Source organism: Merops nubicus, unplaced genomic scaffold (assembly GCF_000691845.1).
Source record: "Merops nubicus isolate BGI_N331 unplaced genomic scaffold, ASM69184v1 scaffold694, whole genome shotgun sequence".
Taxonomy (NCBI): Eukaryota; Metazoa; Chordata; class Aves; order Coraciiformes; family Meropidae; genus Merops; species Merops nubicus.
The window spans coordinates 46,826-63,233 of NW_008602241.1; the positions used below are offsets into that span (position 1 = coordinate 46,826).

Sequence of the window (16,408 nt, forward strand, 5' to 3'; positions counted from 1 at the left end):
AAAGACATTTCGCTGCTGCTTTCCTTGCGGCCAAGATTTCAGCTTGTCAGAGACTGCAAATATGAACTCCTCTTCTCTTTGCTTTCCAATTTTCTTCTCCCACACAAATCAATCTTACACTCATTCAGCTTTATTAGATTTACTCTTTAACCATACTGCTGCAACTGAGAACAGAATCAGACCCAGTAATGTACTTTGCCTTCAAAATAATTAGCTGCATACAGTACAGTCCCTGATTTCTGTCCAGCTATATGTGCTGCCTAGAGAACCTATATACTGAATTTCCACAGGTTGTGCAACAGAGACCTTTAGTTTTGTGTCAAGGACTACCCTGATTAGAGAGAGCCTTATAAAAAAGCACCATGCTTGGATAATTCATGTGCATAGAATCCACATACAGACTCGAAGTTATTGACCAGGCAGAGTAAGTTTTTCCAATCCATCACACTGTGCAGTTTTGAAAATAAAGTGCTGTTTGCTTATGGCTAAACCTTCTATGTGGCTATTGCATGCACACGTCAGGCTGCATTGTCAAACACCTTCACCAAAAAAAATATGGAGCCTAAGTACTGGGGCACTGACAGGTTTAGTTGTGGTTTCTTTTCATTCTATTTTGTGTTCCAACAGAACTTCTATCAAACATAGAGCACGTGAACACAACAGTTTCCTTCACTGTTCCCCACACAGAGCTGTTCATAGGTGAGAAATACTGAGGAATGTTTGTAAAGCCATACACAGCTTCTCCACTTATTTCAGGTTTTCTTCTGTGGTTTATTTTTTTTTGTTGTTGTTGTTTTTCTTTTCTTTAATATTATGACAAAACAGTGTAAGAAAAACTTTTTCTAAGTAGTGTGAATATCAAATAGAATCCATCAATCCCTGAATCATGCTATTCAAAGTGCTTAAATCTACACTAAAAATAGAAGAACAGAAAAGTACTCTCCATGTGGCTAAGGAAACATCTACCGATCCTCTAAATGTGACTGTGGTCAGATAGTTACAGCCTACATTTATTCCACATCCCACTCTTTACCCCGGGGCATGTAAAGGAGAGGAAAAGAGGAAAAAAATAATACATTGCTTTCAGAGGATACTGGAGTATTTGGCATCCAGATGAATGAATGAAAATGGCATCAGTGCCTGACAGGTGTCTGTAAGAGCAAATAATTAATAGCCTTCTTACACTATGCAAATAACCAAATGTACAAAGCTCTCTTAAAATTTTATCTGGCCTGGCAGCTTCATTTCCATTTTGTGGATGTTTGGCATATGTCCAGCGGGAGACACTGTAATAAAGAACACATTGTAGAAAAGGACTTGAGCAAATTGTCAGAGAAATAAACATTTTTAAGCAAATAAAAATCAGTGCGCATCCCAAAGCTCTATTAACTTGTTATGTAGATATTGAGATTTCTTGACTTTCACAACAGGAGCATAGTCATTTCCTCCCACACTCTCAGTTCTGGATTATTCCCACAAACATCCCCCAAGCTGCAGTTCACCTGCTCTCTACCCATAACTTCTTATTTAGAAGACCCAAATATTATACGCTGTGTTTTTCTCATAGTGATAATCGTGATGAACAAACCCCACGCATCCATTATATTGGCAAATATCATTCAGCTACCACAGAAATACCTAATGTTAATTACATAAAGAAACTATAAGGTCTGTTTACCAGGCTACCACTTACATTTCTGCCAGGGTAAATCAAATTCCTGGCTACATGACAGTGTGCTGCAACCAGTCACTCTGCTGCTTCTAGCAGAGAGCTTGGCCTGAGTATATTATAGAGCTACAACACCACTCTGCTCTCTTGCTAAAACCAGAAAGGATTTTTCTGTTATTTAAAAACGAGTAAGATGCTTATTTCATTTGTCTTAAAGATGTCCAGATGTAAACATAGTGGGTTTTTTTTTAACTTCCCTGGTAGCCATAGTACATGCATTACTTCCAAGTCCTCAAAGATAGAATGATACAGAAAAGAAACCCTAATTTATTTATTCATTAAAGTGAATAAATTGTTTTAATATTTCCAGGTCTGATTTAAATATTAATTTTGTATAAATAAAGTTTATTCTGAAAACAATGTTGGTGTTCGTGTGTTTTCTGTTCTGCCTAAGTTTTTACTGAAATCATGTTGAAATTAATAGTTTTACTTGTTCTTACAAACAAAAACCAAATGAAAGAAGATTTCTTACTCCTGAATATATAATTTTAAAGCAAACACAGTTTCTGGAACATTAAAATACAAGGGGGATCTGTAATCTACAGCAAAATAATGTTTTGCTCTTACTTTTTTTTAGAAAATAACACTTTCTATAATACAAAGTGACAAACCATCTACAATACTGTCTTTTATTCCCCTTTGGTTTGGAAGTCAGTACTGTAAATATCAACAGGACTCTCTGCACTTCAGTGCCTATTGCCTCACTTGTTTTACTTGCCTGACAATTGCAAATTATTTGCAGAATTTTGAAAGGAGGAAAAGAAAAAGTTAAGTGCTCAAAAATAAATTCCACAACCACATTAATGCTTTTCCAGGAAGTGTTAAAAATAGGGTTTGCTTTTATATTTATAAAAGGGATACAGTCAGTTCATTCTTAAAGTAATAATTAAAAAAAAAAAAAAGAAACCAAAGAAAGCAAAAACCAAACCATCTCTAGTTTCTACACACTCTGTAGTGACTACTGGGAATCAAACAATACAGATTGGGTATATTCTGTTGTTTGACAGGTATCTACCAAATTACATGTTAGATGATCAGACTGTAGTGTTACCCCAAATGGGGGTCAGTGTAATGGCAGGGAAGAAGCAGTGTACATTACGGGAGTAGAAATAAAACTGGAGTGCCCAGTGAGGGATGGGGTCCTTCTAAGAACAAATATTCTCCAAAAGAGGTGAACTGCAGCAGGCATGGCCTTCAGGAATCAGGCTAGGCAGGCCAAAAAAAAAAAATTGACGGTGCTTCTGATATCAACATAGCTTTGTCCAAGCATTCCCAAGAGAGGTTAAAACCAACCAAACAGAAAGTCTAAAACTATTCTAATGAAGCAAAAAAGTCTCCTATCTATACAGCAGTCTCTTCGTTTAAAAAAAATGTAAATATACAAATTCCAATGACATACAAAACAAAGTCAAAAATGTGAATGGGAAGAGACATGGGTAAAACAGGAAGACTGATGCTACAAAGAAATAGCAAAAAAACATATGTACAAGACCCTGTTTTTCCTCGTATGTTATAGATTGTAATGGATGTTTAACAGCAGCAGTCGAGGATGTAGTTCCAGGCACTGGACTGCAGACTCAGCTCCTACTCAAGGGGGTTGGCAGCCCCTTGAATTTCGGTCACCAAATGACACTGGATATACTGGTCTCCCGTGGCAGGAGGGGCAGTAACGCACTGTTTGTGTGAGCCTCTTCCGGGTTCTGCTCCCTGTTAGTTTTTGTCTGTGGCCGCTGCCCGTTTATAAGTGTCATGGGGATGTTGCAGTAGGTGTGCTGGTTCCCTAGTGAGGTAAGCGGCAGGGTGCCGGCAGGAGGTACGTCGTACTCGTAGCTTCGGTAATAGTGTTTCTGGCGCATCTGCGAGTGATATGTGTTGTGGAAAGTGGAGCGCAGGTCTGGATGGGCAGTGGCAAGAGCAGTGGAGGTGGCAGCAGCCATGGAAATTGCGGAGACTGTCTGCAGTTCCCCGAAGGGCCCCTGCTCACTGACATCCAAAACCTGCTCGTGTGTGATGGGTTCAATCCTCTTAAAAGGCATTTCGTACTGTAAACGTTTCCAGAACTTGGAATTCAACTTGTTGCATTTTGGTCCGTGCCATTTAATGACAGTGAGGAGCTTAATGGTATGTTTCAGGGCCTCGACCTCCTGGTAGTTCATAACTCCTCGAAGTTCACTGCATTCAATCAGTATCACTTTGATTTCGCCTGTGACTAACATGTTTCGAAGCCTTGTTTCCAGTTCAAAGATGCTCCAGCCTCTTCTTACCACATAATTTGGAGTCATGACGATGATCAGTCGCTTGCTTTGGTCTACACATCTCGCCACGTCTTCAATGTAGGCTACAAAACAAGACAATTGCTCAAAAAACAATCTAAGAAAACGCTCCACTCCCACAGACTAGGGAGACACAACAGAGGCAAATCAGTGCTCCCAGAAGAGCTCACTGAAATATGCAAAAATATCACTTGTAAACATGCCAGGTTTGCTTGCCAGGACATGTTCCTTGGCAACCTGCTCTAGGTGGCCCTGCAGGAGGGTTGGACAAGAAAACTGCCAGGGATTGCTTCCAACCTCAATTGTTCTGTGGTTCTGTGAAACCTCTACTCCCCCATGCACTATAGATTGTGAGTGTTTGTTCATGAGCTGAGGTTTTTATCAGTATCTGTATCTTTATTGGAAGAAGTGTACCCATCAACAATTTTTTTTATTTAAAAACACAGAGTCACCCAAGTAGGCAACAGAGCAGCAACTATATGCTTCAGGGGCTCAGTTTCAAACCCAGATGGTACTCTATGGTGTACTGTAGGGTTAGATTCTTATTTTCATGTCATGCTCCCATCACACACATTGACAAAAACTGTATTGCCTCCTGCAAATTAATGTTTAGTTTTCTGTAGATTTAAAAAAAAAAAAATCCTTGTGACTGCTTGATGATGTGCTCTGCCTATACCAAGCATCCTTTCTTATCTTTAGTAAAAGATATGCATCTTAGTAGCTATCTACATGGTTATAATGAAATTATGAAAAATACTACATCAGCTCACAAAAATTTACTGTACGTAGGTTGGAATATGTGAAAGAAACATGAAGAAGATCTACTTGTACCAGTTGGAATCAATTCAAATTTCTAATCCCTGAGAATGATCCAGTACCACCGTTACACATTTATCTGCGGTGAACACTAATAGAATTCGCTACTTTGCTCTGCTGTAGATAGTATTACTCAACCTTTGCCTTAGTCCAAACACATTTTTTTCTTTCCTGTCTGAATTTCTGTAATAAATACTTAGAGTTATGGATATCTTCCAAGAAAAACTCTAAGGAACAGAAAACAAAGATCTCTCTATTCATTTCTAGATATGCAAGCTCTCAAAAGTCTGTGACAAAAATGTCAGTTTCATTAATTACCTTTACTTATGTATGCCCTTTTTTGCACTGTCTCACTTTTAACCAATATAATACAATTACTAAAAAAAAATAATCCTCTTCTCTGGGAAATATTCATTCTGTTTGGTGGCTTATCTTCACTGTTCTTTAAGACAAGTCAGGAAAGATGACATTCTGAAGGAGTAGTGATAGAAATAGTACTAAAGCAAATTGCTGCAGTCACTGTATTTGCTGTTTAGGAAACACACAAGCATAAGGATATGACTTACTTCCTGTGGGAATCAAATCCCTGTCTGGTATGAACAATTTGTATCCATAATGCTTTTCAAGCATATCTGGTAGGATCTCAAGAGCAAATCTTTCTTCCTCTCCAGTTTCTTGATTCCACTGATCAGGATCCACTTTGGTATAAGAAAGATATGCATCATAGTCTTTGTTGTCTAAAAAAAAAAGAATAAGAAAGTAAGTTAGTTTCTTCATTAGTCTTGCAGATTTCATAGATAATTCCCTAGGAATTATTTCTAGGAGAATTTCCCAAGAATAGGAAGTTGTTTAGATAAAATGGAAAGGTTTCACCCAATCTCCAGATACGAATCCATTCACCTTTCATGTTTCACCCCGTCAAGGTAATCCTTATCTACACAAATGTAAGGGAGACGGGATCCGCCTCCATAAACTGAAATCAGTTTGCTCAGAAACAATTGTGTAAATCTCTGTATGAATGATATCCACTCAACTGTGGGTTGACAGCTTGTGAGCACAGAAGAAAAAAGTTGCTGAAATTTTTTTCAATTCTTCTCTAGGTTTAAAAAGGAAAAGAAAAGCATGAAAATATCTAATGACCAACTGTCTCTGCTGCATAGTAAAAATATTTCAGTCTTGTCAGAATTTTAGACTACATTTAGAGTCCTGGGCTGAAATGTTCTGAGCAAATACGTAGCCTACTTGTAAAACTCATTGGCTTTCAAGGTCTGAACTTATTGCCAAGCTTAAATCTTTGCAGCATCAGCTCCTTATAATGCAGTTTAAATCTCTTGAATTCTGTATGCTCGAATTTGCAAATTTAATGTTGCTTTAATGTACATTTCATTACTTAACAGTGTGTTATTTCATTTCAATATGAGAAATAAATGTGCCTGTTTCGTAAATGTGCTTGGTGTGCCTACTTCAAAGACTGAATCAGAAGAGCTATCATTAATTTTGATTAGGAGGTCAATAATGTCAAGTGCTCTGGAACTAATTCAGTGGAATAAGAGGTCACGTTTTGACTTTTGTTGTGAAGAAAGCTGAAAAAATCAATGGCAAGACTAATGAAATGTTAACATCCTTCTAATTTTCACAACAACACTATGCACAGGCTGTCAAGAATATAAATTACTTGTAAAAGAGACCTGACTGAATACTCAACTGTGTGTCATAAGTAACATTATATTCAGTCAATGCTGACTTCAGTTATTTACTGAGCTACTCCTTTCCTCATTTTACACCTTTCTGTACTCTTGTAGTGTTATTTGGAAAAGCCTGCCAAATGCAGGATGGGTATAAAGAGTAAGAATGAGGAGTGGCTAAGGGAGCTGAGATTATTAACACCCAAGAAGAGGTGGCTTAGGGGAAACTTTATCACCCTCTACAACTGCTTGAAAGGAGGTTGTAGTGAGGTGGGGGTCAGTATCTTCTCCCAAGTAATCAGAGACAGGACAAAAGGAAATGGCCTCAAGTTGCACCAGGAGAGGTTTAGATTGGATATTAAGAAAAACTTTTTCACTGAAAGGGTTATTAAGCATCGGAACAGGCTGCTTAGGGAGGTGGTGAAGTCACCATCCCTGGAGAGCTTTAGAAGATGATTTGACTCAGTGACTTTTAGGGTCTTTTCCATCCTCAATCAATCAATGATTCCATAGAAAAGCATAATAGTTATCTATGAAAAATCGGAAAAAACTAGCTGCTATTTAAAAAGGAGAAAGTAGGAAGAGGAACTAATAAAAAGTGTAACATAAACTCTGAAAAAGGAAGAGTACAACTATTTTCTATAGTAAAGAAAGTTCTTAAATAAAAAGTGTCAAGAAGTCATGTTCTTATTATGGTCTCAATTTAACAAAGCAGTTGATTTCCTGTATGAAATGCATGCTTGAATTTATGTGTCTTCCTTAGTTCTGTTGATCTCAGTGACAGTACTTGTACCTTATCATTGAATTAAATATTTTGAGAACTGTAACTAAGACAGCTTTGATCTAGACAAATGCAACAAAAAATTAAGGAAACAGTTATAAATATTAACTAAACTCAAGGGAGAAATTGCTTGGAAATAGATTTGTGAAACCAGATGTCCATATGCTGTGTTCACCTCACCGACTTCTGAAATCTGTAATGTGTTTTGGACTCTGAGAACAAAAATTTAAAACTTAGAAGTGTGTGATAGAGGTGCTGGTTGAGGAACAGGAGATATATCAGTCTTCACAGATTTATATATGGTAGATTTTTAAAATTTACATCTGGAGTTTCTAACCAGTAATAATTTTTTAGTTTGCAATCCAAAAGTGTTCTTGGTGCAATTATTGGTTTTTTTTTGTTGTTGTTGTTTTTTTTGTTTGTTTTTTTTTTTAATATGTATTATCTATGTACTTTAGATCCTATAAAGTAGGAAGAGACAAAAAAGCAGCAATTTTTATTTAAATTAGTTTCATTGACAGAATCTAGAAAATCCCATATTCAGTGGGGACATAAATCAAGAATTTATTGTTTGAATTGCATTTCAGATGTAAATACATGCCATAAAAAAGAAGAGTTAAGAAAAGCAGTTCAACAATAAAATTTTAATTAAATATGAAGAAAATCCCTTTTTGCAACCCGTAATATTTAGAAAGATGAAAGCTGCATTTTCTTAAATGTGATTTTAATATAATTTGAAATTGATATTCATAGAGCAGGATTTCTTATTACCACAATTTGCCAATAGCCAATAAGAATACATACACAGTGGAGAGACTGCTATTGCAAAATTATTCTATAGGTCCCCAGGGAAGATTCTGTAATTGCAAAGTCACTAACTTCAGCAGTAATTTCAGTCTAGCTATACCTGCATAGCCTAATCATTAACACAAGTGCTTTGGCAGTGCCCAAACCATTGGTAAAATTTGTTTGAAAGTTAACAAGTAAATCACACTGAAACATTAAGAATCTCAAAGCACAGCCTTTCCTTGCAGTGTGAGAGGTTTACTGGGCTGAAACCCAGGAAACCACTAAGAAGTACTTCTTAACCACTCTTGTCCTGTGCAGTTAGTAAGATACTCTCTGGGCAATCTCACAGGTCTGTCCATGAACCATGCTAGATTTTTGCACCTAAATAATAGCAAGGACAAAAATCATGATTACCTAAGTAGTCCCAGGTACAACAGAGACTTCAAGGCAGAAACTGTTTCGTCAGTCTCCTAATTTGAACATCGATTTGCTTCCCCTCAGCAAACACTATAAACTCATCTAGTAAAACAGTGCAACCAGCACAGCCAAGAAACATCCACTATAGAAGTCATGCACCAAATCTATGTAGGATTTCCTGAATTTAGCAACCGCAGCAGTGACACATTTTAATCACGTTACGAGCCCTTTGTTTTATTTCAGCAATGTGGGGGAAAAAAAAAAAAACAAACCAAAACCAAACAAAAGAGCAACCTGCAGAACTGAAACCCAGGTGAATTCCCCAGTCCTGGCTTCCAGGCACCTTCCTTGCCTACACCCCAGCTGCACAGAGGCTGTGTCTCCCGCCAATTCCCTAAGGTTTCCTTGACAAGGAAAGCTGAGACTAAGTTTGAAGTCAGCATGGAGAGCTCCCGTCCAATATTGCAGAAACAGCTGATGGGACCTAAAGGGACTAAGGGTCATTGTGAAGGTTGTCATAACACCTGCTAAGCAAAGCTGTCTCTCGTTCCAGTTATCAGCTGCCTCCAGGTTCTTTTTGTTCTTGAGCCTATATCTTCTCATCAGCCTAGCTGTGAGAAAGGATATTTATGTAAATTTCATAAAAAAACCTATTTACAACAAATTTGTTCAGATCTTCTTTTAAATTGTTGTGTTTTATTTGTATCAATTTTAGTACCAGCATCTTATTGTAAATTTTCTTCATTTTAATGATAGTGTTCACCCCTTGCTTATTAATTCCTTCTTGTGAAAACTTCCACCAATTTCAACAGTTAGTAATGTACACAGGTAATGGTAGGGGCTAGGGCTTGTAGACTGTTTCTACTGCTAAATGTACTGTATGCTCTTTTATTTGAAACTGGAATTTGGAATGTAAACACAGGTATGAATTCATGATTTAGAGTAATTTTGGCTATCTGGCCATATCTAATGGTTTTCAGCCTGTCATTTGCAAATTTCTGGATTTATCCTTAGTATAACTTAAAGCTGGCATACATCTGCACATCCACTGGAAACTCTCAGGTCTTGAAATGGCAAGAAAAATTTGAAAATAACTGTCTGGGTGATTTTGAGCTTCCTGTTCACTTTAAGGCATCATCATAAATGGTGTTACTTTGAGAAATGGTTTGACTCCCTTCTGCACTCTGTGTCTGCTGTGGGTGTCATGCCTGAGGACTAATCCTTGCACAACTTGATGAGCGGGAGCAGTCTCACAAAGGACAGGTAAAACCCTGGGAAAATTTACATATATTTTAGGGACCCCAGATGTCAGCAAAGAGCTGATTTCTCTACAGTGGCAATATCTTTTCTTGTACAAATAGCCTTTTAAGGTCACAGAGCACAGGGTAGAAAGAAGTCAGGGTATGCATTGACCACAGGTACTTGTAAATGTTTACTTGCATTTTTCACTCTTCTTGGTTAAAGTACAATACTTAGTTTCTTCATCAAGTCATTAAAAAACTGTGAAAGGCAGCAAAAGAAGATCCTTGGAAAACAGAAATACATAAGCAATAATTGCTAGAACACCCTTAAGAGGATGAAGGTTGTATAAAATCTCTTATGTTGGAGCTCAATGTACAGCAAAATAGAAGAAATCGTCACTTCTGAAAGTGGCTTTCACTAATAATACGTTAGTCCTTAAAGGGCACTCAGTGGCCAAGGCTTTTAAAGATAAGATTTTACGTTTAGAGCTTCAAACCTATAAAAGGTTGCTTGTCATTTAACAATAATCAGCCCTTAAAGGCTACCGGAGAAGTATGCATCTCTGAAAATTTTGTTTTCATATTCATCATGTATGTAGAGAGATCTTGTACTGAAATTCTCCACTTAAAACAGATTTGGGAGTTTCTGACCACCAGACTGGAAGGGGCGAGTTATGTCTTCGAGTTGTAAGGTCATGCCGAATGCCTGCAGGTGAGAAAGTCACTGCTTTGCCAAGGGCCAAATAATTTTTCTGGCTCCTGTGCTCTCGTTCCCAGGGGAATCTGTCAGACATCTCCAGTGAGGCCCCCGGACTGAACACTGGCATGTCGCATGGCTCCACACTGGAGGACACAACATGGTGTCTGTCATGCAGTCCCCTGGTGTGGAGTCAGCTCCCAGGCAGCCAGAAAGCACGGGCTCAGAGTGGGAGGAAAACTGATAAAATGTGAGCTGGATTTGATTATATTCCAATTTAGTACGAAAGGCAGGGAATTAACTATGAAAACAAACAAAAAAAGAGGCTTCGGTTCCTGTTCCCAGGAGACAACAGAGGTGACACTGGGCTGAAGTGTTTACAGGAGAGAGAAAAGCCAGAAGAGTCTAGTCCCCAGGATGAGAGAGAAGATGGGAAATTCAAAGCTGCTAGTTAGAGAACCAGCAGCTGTGATCACTAGCTTAATCTAAAATTCCCCTATAGAAAGTTACAAATTAAGTTGCATTAGCTCTAAGGGTTAAATACTTTGTTTTCAAATACTTCTCGCAATTTATCGTGCCTCTTACAGAAATGTGTATGTTAGCCTGAGAAAAACTGATCTGTCTGAGGCCTGGAAAGGAAAGAGGAATTGTGATGAGATTTGACATTCTGAAGGGTTTATTGTCTGATCAGGGAAGAAATGAAGCCTTGCATTTTAAAAGAGGTTTTCAACTGAAAATTTTAATTGGACCTCATTTAAAGTGTTTCAAATCCTCTCTGGGTACAATATAGGCCACAAAAAAAAAAAAAAAAGTCTGTGATATTTTGATGTTTGCTTATCTACATGCTGTCCCAAAGTATGTCAGAACACGGTGTAAATTATGAATAGCACGTGGGGCACTGTGCTGTTGCACTGCGGGAGATGTGGTTAGAAGATTTTAGAGTTCAGCACTTTGTGTCTGTCAGCAGCAAACTAAGCCAAAGGAAAGGATCTGGATGTATATCTGCAATTTATTTCTGCACAAGCCATGGCTTGGTCTTGGGTGGGGCATTTTTGCTGTTTTCTTGGTTTTGCAAGGGTGTGAAAGAGAAAGAGTAAAAAGTCCACCTACAGTAACTTCATTTGCACAATGGGGTTTATCCACGTTGCTGGTATATTGAGTACCGTAGAAGGTACAGGTTTCCATTAAGAATCTGCAAGTAGCACTTTCCTTCTTATATTACTGTAGTTAAGCACTCCAGCTACCAATGTTTGCATTGATTATCTAAGGAGAATTTATGCTTTGTCTTCTTCAACAATCATCTTTGCTCAGAAGGATAAACTGAACGGATGCTGGGTTTCTCCTTTTTGAATCCCAGAACAATATTCTTTTGAGGTCACTCTTCTGTTTTTTTAAAATATGTGATTACAGTATTTTTGTTCCCAGGTGACCAGTGCTTGGGATGGGAGAAGAGAGAGGCAAGCATGTAACACCTACTAGAGTAAATTTGCAAATTAATTGGAATGATTTGAGATAACAATAACTGACAGTTGTAAAAGTAAGAATTATTAGTACTGAGAAAGAAAACATTACACTGCATCTATTTAAACAATTATTAATTACTCTGTCTATTTCTGCATAATATAATATGACTATTATTAAATTCACACAATTTATGGAAGTAAGCATGCCCATTTAAATTGCAGAATAGAGAGGATCTCATTTTTCTGGAAAAAAAAAAAAAAGTATCTACCAAAATCCTCCATAAGTCACAGACCCTCTGGGCCTCAGTTTCTTCGTCTGTAAAATAAGTAGAATAACCTGATTCCCCCCCCAAGCTGCTATATTAATGCACCCTTTTTCTAATTCCAGTAGAAGGATACAAAATGTTCTTGGGCTTGTTCTGAGCATTTTCTATTTTGAATCCTTGTGCCTTTTTATATGGGAGGCAGAAGTGGGTCACTCCCTAGTGATCTTATTATGGAAGTCTTTCCCTTATATAAGGACCTCTAATTCCGCTGCCACTCCTCTGTCTACTCAGTAACAGACTTGGCCAGTGCTTATTTATCACTACATATTTATTTTAATATGTACCAGTGGCTTCTTCCCACAGGCTATTACCTTGAACTGTAAAATAACTCTTATTAGTATTTCAGTAAAAAGGAAGCTCCTGTTACCAAAGATGTAGTGGTAGGACCAACCATCAGGAACTCTGACCCAAGAAACCAATCTAATTAATCAGAGCCTGCAGCTCAACTCAGTCCACTATTCAACAGCAGTTTTAATTAGTTGGGCTAGAAGCAAAGAAGACCTTTTTCTTCAGTGCTTAAAAAGAGCAGAAAAAAAACACGTCTATATTTGTCACAAGCTGGTGCATGCGTTGTGGATTACTTTTGTTTAGGCTGGGTGTCCTTGAATCACAGAAGAACTTTAATGACCATTAGCTGCTCTCTCAGTGATTAAGTAAATGGACTCAAGGAAACGAATGTCTAGGTACATTCCCAAACGCTCGGTACAGTTTATTGAAACTGATAGTTTAAACAAGCAGCAAATTGAGATTCACTTCAACCTCAACCTATTTGGCAAATACAATTAGAGAAGACACTCCCTAGCTTACAGAGCAGTGAAGCTGGTTTCTAGTCGTGACAGAAAGTGAAAATTTTTAATGCATCAATGTTGGTGATTTACATTCAGTATTGTGAATAAAAAATCTAAAAGTCATGGGTGTCTTCTGGAGCTCCAGAGAGAGCATGTACATTAGTTCAGCAATCACTGCTGCTAATGTGCTGTATGAGGAATGCATATTCAAGTCAGTGCCTAATGCAGTGAGAAATAAAAATTGTAGTGGTTAACGCATCTTGAACTGAAATTAGATTTGGGCCTTGGTGGAGAGAAATAAAAGACAGACATACTTGGAAAGTAAGAAATGTACCAAGAAGCTGCCTTACCTCCATCTAGTTCCTCAGCTCCAAAATGATTCCTGTAGAAGAGCATAATCTCTATCTTGTAACACTTGTAGATAGTCACTAAACAAACAAGCAGCAGCAGAATAGCACCAAGCCCACCAGCAAGCTCAACTGTGTACATCAGCTCTGCAAAGAATTACAAAATGCAGTAACAACCACATTCACAATCAGAGAAAGATTAGCAGCACACCTTGCACTTATATTAAGCATTAAAATACGAATGTTGGGTTAGGTATGTATTTATTTCATTATAGGGTCCTTGAAGAAATACCTAATTAATAGATTTTTTTTTTTTTCCTTTAATAAACTGTTTTTTTCCTCTGGTTCATAATCTAAAATGGTCATTTAAAAAAGTAACAATTGCTGGGTCATGTATGTGTATGAGTGTGGGCATATATATAAGATATATCTGATAACTCTGTTACTTCTCTCTATGTGTACGTAGATAGTTTGCTTTACAGAGATAAATGTTGACATTCTAGTTACAATGAAAGCAGAAGTGAATGTTTCTTTTTTGGGGACTGTAATGCAAACACATTCCCTCCCTTATTCCACACACAAATAAGATGAGCTTCAGTCTACTGATACTAACCAAAGAAGCCCACAGCCTCACATCTCAGTTACGTCTTAGCATCTCTGATCGTTTCCCAACGATCTGCAGTTCATCTTTTTCTCTGGTTTACCCCAGTGGGGCTGGCTCTTGTGTAGTCACAGTAAACCATCCCATTTGTCCATTCTGACATTTCCATTCAGACCGTGAACACCTGGTGTCTTTGCTGCACTGGAGAGTCACCTGATGGACTGAGATCATTGCCACATAGCTCTGCTGCTGTAGGACTCTGTCAAATGGGGCCATAACTGTCTACCAGCAGCAGTAGCCTCCGTGGGGCCACTTATCTGTGCATAAGTAATCTGCCATCATGGACTTTTGCATCCCCTAGTCTTAACTGTTTGACGCTCAAGGAAGCTCACACAGCTATGTGGCATTCCTTTTGTTGTTACCTTTCATTTGTTTATTGACTGAAAACTGGCAATGTTAAAAACAGAGGGTGGGAGGAAGAAGAGCATTACTTTGTACTGTAGTATTTTGTAGTTTGAAATTAGTAACAGATAGCAAATCTCAAGACCACCCATACTGTTCCAATATCACTCGGTTTTGAGAAATGCCAAGAAATGAACTCTTGGAAATCTAAGACATAGAGTTTACTTCATAACAATTTGTGCTGCAGAAAGCTCAGGTTTGTGTTATTCTAGAATTATCCTCTTCCAGGGGGCAACTTCTGTCTGAATGAGGCAGGGTAGCCCTGAAGTAACCTCGTTTGTATGTGTGTGGTTATGCAAATATGATACTCTAGCACAATACATTTCAATTAGAGAAATAAAAGGTTAGAGCAAATAGTGACACTTCCATTTATTTTGACTGCATCTGCTGAGATTCACACATTTTTTTTATCATTTTGAGACAACTATAAGAAGATTTCATTGCTCTCTAGAAGACACTAAAAGTGTAATAAAGTAAAAAGTCATTTATATTCCATGTCATTCTCTCCAAAACTGCGCTGGAAATTCTATTGTGTTAGCTATTTTTAAACCCAAGGTGGTTATTTCAGACTTTCAATACTTTTCTGATCCAAAGAGGGGAATGTTATTAAAAACACACAGCAAGAAATTGTTTGCATAGACGAGTAACAGAGTATTTTAAAATATAAATGGAAATGGAAATTACTCTGCACTGGCTTACTATACCCTGTTTATCATTTTGTACTATAGGTGATGTAGCTGTTCAGTGGTAACTAGATGAAAGGTTTTAATATTTTGGGTTGCTAGGCACAAAATACTCTATTTGTGTGTCTGTTATTATGACTCATTACAGGTGAGGAAAAACTTTACAATGGAAACCAAAAGTTTTTCTGAAATTAATGATTTTGAGACTAAATGGGAAAAAAATAACTGCAGTTAGTCATCCGATCTCTGTCACTGTGTATGAAATTAGACTAATGCACCACATCGCTTTTGCCATCAGTTATCTTTCCCCCCCTAAGACAATTCAAGATTATGCCTATATATTTGCTTTAACAAAGTCTATCTGAATACACATAAAACGGTCCTTAATTCAGCAAGAAAAGCAAACAACAAAATTCTCTAAGTCACCCTGAAACATACTGGAAATTACCTTTTCATGGTCTGCTGCTGAGCCCATCATGAGCACTTCTGAGCAAAAGGATAAGGTGGTTGTTTCTTAAACAGATTAGTCTGTAAAGTTTCATGTTCTCTCCATCTAGCATAGCAAGCTTGTACTCTGTTCTGGACACCTATCAGCACATGTTCACTCTCTGTCTTGGGTGTTATTTCTCAGGGTTCAGAGGCAGAGAGGAACAGTGATTAGCCTGGCAGACTGCAGCATCCTTACATCCAGCCCTACAAATGCCTGAGCTAACCCACAAAGGGTTGGAAATGGGACAGCCCTACCTGTGCAGCATTGTGGAAGATGGGACAGACTGGCATGGGCACAGTGCTACACTACACTAATTGCTTTCAGGCCTTGAGTTAGTGTTTATGTAGGATGCTGGACCGTGCTCTGTTTGGCCCTATCTGTCTCTAAGCTACCACAGGGATTTTGTGAACAGCATTACCCTGTGTTGTACTGAGCCAAAGGTGTAAGGAGCAGAAGGCTTGGTCCTGCTCCTGCTCCAGCCTGCCCCTTGGGTGACTGAAGTAATTTCACATTTCTGTGCCTTGGTTTTCTCACTGTGAATTGGGAAGTGTGCTCCTGTCTCCTTCATAGGACAGGGTACTCCTGAAGGGTGCTCTGCCATCTCCAAGGGTGTTAATGATGTGTATGTCAACAGCATCAACGATGTTGTAGCAACTGTTAAAGCTAAGTTAAAGTATAATAGCAAGGTTAGAGTGTAAGGTTACCTCCACAATAACATCTTTTTTTCTGCTGCTTTATTCTGCCTTTTGCATCGTGATTTAGGCATAGTTGCTGCAGCAGGCATTACACTCTCTTTGAAGTGTGATCTGTTTTTCCTGCT

The 16,408-nt window shown here is 38.1% G+C and overlaps 1 protein-coding gene across 1 annotated transcript in view; it reads right to left on the reverse strand.

Moving 5' to 3' along the window:
- Nucleotides 1–3,348: 3,348 nt before the first annotated feature.
- IL1RAPL1 (interleukin 1 receptor accessory protein-like 1) overlaps nt 3,349–16,408 on the reverse strand; it is a gene marked incomplete at its 5' end in the record, with an annotated part of 22,308 nt that continues 9,248 nt past the window's right edge. The window contains 3 exons of the mRNA XM_008938283.1: nt 3,349–4,067; nt 5,385–5,555; nt 13,356–13,499. Coding sequence (XP_008936531.1) covers nt 3,349–4,067; nt 5,385–5,555; nt 13,356–13,499 — 1,034 coding nt within the window. The remainder of the gene's footprint in view (nt 4,068–5,384; nt 5,556–13,355; nt 13,500–16,408) is intronic.